This window comes from Sus scrofa, chromosome 15 (assembly GCF_000003025.6).
Source record: "Sus scrofa isolate TJ Tabasco breed Duroc chromosome 15, Sscrofa11.1, whole genome shotgun sequence".
Taxonomy (NCBI): Eukaryota; Metazoa; Chordata; class Mammalia; order Artiodactyla; family Suidae; genus Sus; species Sus scrofa.
The window spans coordinates 101,204,990-101,211,518 of record NC_010457.5 but is presented as its reverse complement, the minus strand read 5'-3'; the positions used below and the strand labels follow the sequence as shown (position 1 = coordinate 101,211,518).

General features: G+C 49.8%; 1 protein-coding gene across 3 annotated transcripts in view; it reads left to right on the top strand.

Annotated features, from left to right (window-relative positions):
• ANKRD44 (ankyrin repeat domain 44) overlaps positions 347-6,529 on the top strand; it is a 342,704-nt gene continuing 336,521 nt past the window's right edge. The window contains exon 1 of one of the 3 annotated variants that reach the window (XM_021076238.1): positions 347-601. In XM_021076238.1, the coding sequence (XP_020931897.1) occupies positions 575-601 (27 nt within the window). In that variant the 5' untranslated portion in view covers positions 347-574. The remainder of the gene's footprint in view (positions 602-6,529) is intronic. The other 2 variants (XM_013984363.2, XM_021076233.1) reach the window with 2 other exon arrangements.

Sequence of the window (6,529 nt, the reverse complement as noted above, 5' to 3'; positions counted from 1 at the left end):
ATCAGGTTGTACGACCGTGTGTGTTTGTGTGCGTGGGACGGGGCGAAGGAGGGTCACGAGCAGCCCCTGGGGATGCCTTTAACCGCGCACGTCCTGGGTCTGGGGGTGGGGGCAGCCGGGGCGACCCTGGGGCCGATATCCCGCTCGCCCCGGGCGCAATGTGCAGGTGCGGAAAGCAGGCGGCAGTCTGGGCCCACGGCGGCGCGCCGAGCACGAGCGGGCGTCGGGGGCCCGCGGGCTGCGAGGCGCGGCCGCGGGCGGCAGGAGGCAGCGTCGGCCAGGCGGCGCGGCGGCGAGCGAGGCAGCGCGCGGTGATGTCAGTGGCGGCCCGGCTGGCAGCAGCCGGTACTTCCTGTATAAAGGCGGGCGGGCTCGGCTGCAAACCCTACTAGCCAGTGTCAGCCTCTCGGCGGGAGGAGGAAGAGGCGGCGGAGGAGGAGCATAGGGAGGGCTGTCAAATTCGGGAGCCAGATTTTTTTCCCTTCCCCTGGCAATCCCTTCCGCTTCCCCGGCTCCTGGCGTGACATCTGTGGACCGGGAACCTGTATGTGTGTGCGCGCGAAGGAGCAGAAGAATGGCAGTGCTCAAACTCACCGACCAGGTAGGGGGCGGCGGCGCCGGCGCCGGCGGGCGGGACGCGCGGGGCGGCGCGGAGCCCCGGCGGGGGGATGGGGGCGCGGCGCGGAGCGCGCCCGCGAGCTGTTTACTCGCGGCGAAGGGGAGGAGTGTGTGTGGCCGCCGGCTCCTCTGAAAGCCGGCGGCTGAGGCTCTCCTTCCCGGCGCTGCCCGGCGCGGGGCATTCGGAACTGCGGGCTCGGCCAGGGGCGCCTTGGGGACTGAGGAAGGGGGTGCGCGGGGGTGCGTTGTCCGCGGGCCCGGGCTGGGCAGGGGGAGGGGAGGCTTGAGGTGCGCCTCCGGCGCTGCGCAGCGTGGGCTCCGCCAGCCCGTGCGGGCCGAGAGGAGGCTGGTCCGCGCCGCCGGCAGGAGGACCGTGGATGGAGAGGGAAAAGGGATCACAGCCTGCGGACCCCTTTCCAAGCCAAGCCGTAGACCCGCCCTGACAGCGATTCTTGTGTGGTCGGGCTGTCTTTATCCTTTTGACATGACATTTTGACTTCCTCTTTAGTAACCCAGAGGCAGTGTGCGTGGTGCGCGATGGGGACTCTTGGAGACCGCGCTCTGGGCCCTGGCCGGGCTCTCCCAGGAGGAGAAGTCCGGTCCGGGGCTCCCTTCTCAGGTAGTGGGCTACCCTCTGTGTGTGTTCATCAGTTTTGTTGCTTTCCGGTTGAGACACCGCACAGGGCAGCCCTGGAGTCCTGGATCGGAGAGGTGGGGTTATTGCTGACTCGCCTGACAGTCCTTGCTGCGGGTCTGTGGAATGGAAATACCCTGCCTTTGCGGACTGTGCTGCTCTGAGGACCTTGACACTCACAGGCGCCCAAGCAAGTTGCATGACAAAACTCTGCAGCTTCTTCCACGAAAGAAGGAAACAGCTTGCTTTTTTCTTCTTCTGCCGTTTATTCATACATGGTGGAACGAACATTGTTTTGTGGTCCTAATAGGCGGAGAGGCAGTCTTGACTTTGACACACGCGGTCGAACATGCCAGTCCTTGGTGTTAAACAGCTTCCTAAGTGGGTTGCATCTGGTGCCTCGCCGTCCTCAGTTTATGTCCTAAGTCAGAACCCCTGCGACTTAAATGCGATCCATCACCACAGTGGTTTGCTCTCCTGCCTTCAGATTCAAAGTTTTGCTTTGTTTTCCATAAGTATTTACAGGCTTTTTAAATTTTCTTTTTGTGGGGGAGGGATCACTTAATTAAGATTTATGTTACCCTTAAATTTAGCAGGAGGAGCAGCTGGTAATCTTGATGAATCTACTTGTTCCCATTGGTTCCAGAGCATTTAAAAGTGTAAATTGATATTCGTTTAGGCTTCCCTCCACCTTCTGGGCACATACTTCGACAACTGTTAGACATTTGCTTGTTTTAAATCTTCCAGTTTTAGTCGGCTTTGGTCTTGTCATCTTTGCCAGTGCAAGTTACTGTGCTTCTCTGTTAATTCCTAAGTCTTCAAAGTATAAAAAGTGCTTCTCATAGGCTTTATTGTCATTGTCACGTACACAGAAGAATTTCACGTGGAATTTTGGAGCTGGAAAGGATGCCAACGATGATCTTCACCCAATTTCTTCATTTTTTTTAAATGGAGAAACTGAAGTCTAGAGAAGGGAAGCCTGTCTTCCCGAGGACCCAGCTGTTGAGCTGTAGGAGATGTACCCCTTCTCCTGCTTTGCAGGCTCCTGTGCTTTCTGCTAAAGGTTAAGACACCTCTGTCTTCTCACTGGATGTGTTCAAAGGCTGCCAAGAAGGCATCATCTCCTCGATCAAGATCAACACCCGCGAGAAATGTATTACTTGGTTTTAGAAAGAAAGGAAGTTATTCTCCAGGACTTACCAGAGTAGGACTTACAAAGATGTTTTTCTCTTAAGTGTTTCTGAATATATCCCTACCCTTCCCCTCAAACTCGTAACTATGGTGAGAAAGAGTAGTGTAACCTTCATTTGATTCCTGACACATGAAAGGAATCAAAGAGAGTCTAAGATTCGAGAGCATCTAAACATTGCCATTCTGTCTTAGGGCAAAGGTGGAGGGAGGCTGGATGAGGAAGGTCTGGGTAGGGTGGGGTGGAGTGGTAAGCAGCTACGGTTTTTGTGAGACTTAGGTCCAGGAAGTATGTGGTCTTTCTTGCCTTATATAGTCTTACCTTTCAATTTGAAAATCTAAATTCTTAGAAGCCTGTTCCTAACCTCACCAGAGGCTTGAAAACCCTTTGCTTAAACCTCTACTGCAGAAGTGTTGCTCCACCATGATGGGAAGGGAGCCACCTGCTTTGAATCAGGGACTTAATAGAATTTGTAGAAGAATGCCTAGCTCTCTGCTCAGCTGTTTGTAAAGCAACAATTTGTTAATTCCCCGGTATCTGTTTAATGCCCTGTTGGCAAGGGGAATCTTGTTTTTACTAGGTTTCTTGGATTTGTAGTTTGAGGAAACATCTTTGCTATCGATAACCTGAATCACTAATTGTCTTGTTTGTCTTTTGAGTTTTTTTTATTCATTAATTTTTTTTTTTTTTTTTTTTTTTTTTTTTTGCCTTTTAGGACTGCACCCTTGGCATATGGAAATTCCCAAGCTAGAGGTTGAATCAGAGCTACAGCTGCTGGCCTCCACCACAGCCACAGCAACATGGGATCTGAGCCGCATCTGTTAGCAACACCACAGCTCATGGCAAGCTCTTTAACCTACTGAAAGGGGCCGGGGTTCAAACCCACATCCTCATGGATACTAGTTGGATTCGATTCCCCTGAGCCACAATGGGAACTCCCTGAGTTTTATTATTTTTTTTAAAATATTGATTGCACATTGATTTATAACGTTACGTAAGTTTCCTGTGTACTGTGAAAGAAGATGATGTTTTCTGTCCTGCTGCTGAAACTGGGTGCAGGAGCTTGCTGGGTGATGGCAGTCACCAAGTCTACCCTCACTCCTGGGCTGACATCTCAGTCATGCAAGGGGAGGAAAATGCCTTTTCCTAACTCTGTTTTGGGAGAGTAAAAAGAAAGGGGAAGGCAAGAGTGGTTTTTCAGTTTTTTTTTTTCCTTCTTTTTTTCTTTTTTACTATGAAAAGGAACTGGGAGCTATTGCTGCAAACAAACTTGGCATTGAGCACTTCTGCATTTGTACCTATGTCTCTTCTGTTTTCCCCTTCACAGGGCACACATCATTTTTCTTGTAGTGCTGGGGGACCAGTCATCCTGGTTTACCAAAGACTGAGGGGTTTTTGAGGATATGGGACTTTTGGTGCTAAAACTGGGAAATTCTGGGCAAACCAGGACGAATGGGTCACCCTATACAACCCAGAACGCACTCACCTGTGTAATTAACATAATGGGGTAATTATTTTCTCGCAGCTGGACATTAGGAAGTTTGTTTATATTTTTGATAAAACGAGGTAATTTAAATTTAGGAAAGAAAATTCCATCATATCCAAATGTAGTATATGTTGGTTCAGGATAGGTGTGAATTCTTTGCAGTTTGATTTGATATTGAACTTTGGAGGGGGTGGTGCTGTTCTTTATGTCATATAATGAAGACCCTTCTGTGTTTTTTTTTTTTTTTAATTTTATGGCTGTACCTGTGGCATATGGAAGTTCCCAGGCCACAAATTGAATTCTAGCTGCAGCTGCATCCTACATGGCAGCTGTGGCAACCCACTGCCATGGGCCGGGAATTGAACCTGTGCCTGTGCGATGACCAGAGCCACCATAGTCTGATTCTTTTTTTTTTTTTTTTGTCTTTTTGCCACTCCCGCGGCATATGGAGGTTCCCAGGCTAGGGGTCGAATCTGAGCTGTAGCCACCAGCCTACACCACAGCCACAGCAACGCGGGATCTGAGCCGCCACGTCTACGAACTACACCACAGCTCACAGCAATGCTGGATCCTCAACCCACTGAGCAAGGCCAGGGACCGAACCTGAAACCTCATGATTCCTAGTCAGATTCATTAACCACTGTGCCACAACGGGAACTCCCATAGTCAGATTCTTAAGCCACTGTGCCACAGTGGGAACTCTGGCACTGCCGTGATTTTAAGAGTGTGGTCATATCTTCAGCCTGCACCCCCCCCCCCAAAAAAGGTTTTCAAAGTTATGAGACAAAATGATTAAGTTCTTTGAAATGTTCACTATTCTTACCTGAATTGCTGGTGACAGCAGAATGCCATCTCCATCTCAAGGGCTGCCTGCAGACAAACTCTTTCTGCAGGTGACCCTTTTTAGGGCTTCCTGCCTGGAGGCCTTCTGGTTTGGTGTCCTCTTGCCAAGTCCTAGCTCACACTTGAGTCACCCATCTCCTTGCCAAAGGCAGTGACTGGCAGCTATGGCAGGGGCAAGAAACTAGAAATCCTGAGACTTTGAAAGCAGCATTTCTAGCCCATAGTGTGGGGCCTTGGGGCATGTTACATATTTTACTGGGCTGCCTTGTCCTTTCGTGGCTCTCTGTGGTGCGGGGCTTACAGAAAACTCTGTGTGCAGTTCTGCCATCAGCAGGGAAAAAGGGAAAAGAAAGGCTTTATTCTTTGAACCCTTTTCTGGTTGGGTTGGGATCACGTGGCTTGGGGAGTGCACTTGAGGGCGGTGTTTCATGGCAGAGACCTAATAATGGCTTACATTATTGTGACCTTATTGCGTGCTGGGCCCTTGCCATGAATCATCTGTCTTAATCCTCAGAGCCATGCTAGGAGGTAGGTGGTGGTGTGATTCCTACTTTACAGATGAGAAAACAGGAATAAAGAGGCTAATTGACTTATTCAAGATCACACACCCAGTAAGTGATGGAGCTGAGTGCCTAGCCTGGCAGTCTGATTGCGCAGGTGGGGCTCTAACCACGAGGCTATACTTTTAATAGTTGAAAGGGCAGTGCAGCCGTAGGACTCACAAATGCCTCCTCTTATTTCCCGGGATGTCACCAGGGGACCACTCCTGCAGTCCTCCTAGCTTGGGGGCCAGACCCAGTTCTGGCAAAGTCAGGAGCTGCTCTGAGGCCCTCTGCTCCTGCCAGACTTGTGCCTGGCTTATCCTCTTCGCCCCTCCAGCTCCCCATCCTGGAGAAGGATGTGTTGATTGATGGATTGGTGATTTTTTTTTCCCCTTGATCATTAACACATAAACTGTGGTCATTGTGGAAAAATCAGAAAGCCAGATAAGCAAAAAGAAAAATAGTTAAAACCATCTGAAATCTCTCTACTCAGAGAGAGCTACTCTTTTTGTTTTTTTTTTTGTTTTTTGTTTTTTGTTTTTTTAGAGCCCCACCTGCAGCATATGAAGTTCCCAGGCTACCGGTTGAATCAGAGCTGCAGCAACACGGGATCTGAGCTGCATCTATGACCTACACCACAGCTCATGGCAATGCCAGATCTTTAGTCTACTAATGGAGGCTAGGGAGGAACCTGTGTCCTCATGGATACTAGTTGGGTTCGTTACTTCTGAGACACAACAGAAACTCCAGAGAATGCTCCTCTTGACATCTTGATATATTTTCTTCCAGTCTTCTGTCTAGGTAACGAGGTAAAAGTTTTAAACATTCCACATGGTAATAGCAGTATCTTTCTCTTGAGCATAAAAGTGATACTTCTGATGTCTAGATCAATGATTTTTCCAAATAAACTAAATCTATGCTTCTTTTTGTCTTTTTCATCCAGGGCCGCACCCATGGCATATGGAGGTTCCCAAGCTAGGGTTGAATCAGAGCTGTAGCCACTGGCCTATACCACAGCCACAGCAACTCGGGATCTGAGTCTGTGACTCACACCACAGCTCACGGCAATGCCGGATCCTTAACCCACTGAGCAAGGCCAGGGATTGAACCTGCAATCTCATGGTTCCTAGTCAGATTCGTTAACCACTGCGCCACGACAGGCACTCCTCTTTTTCTTTTTCTCACATTATCCTCTACCATGTTCCATCACAAGTGAC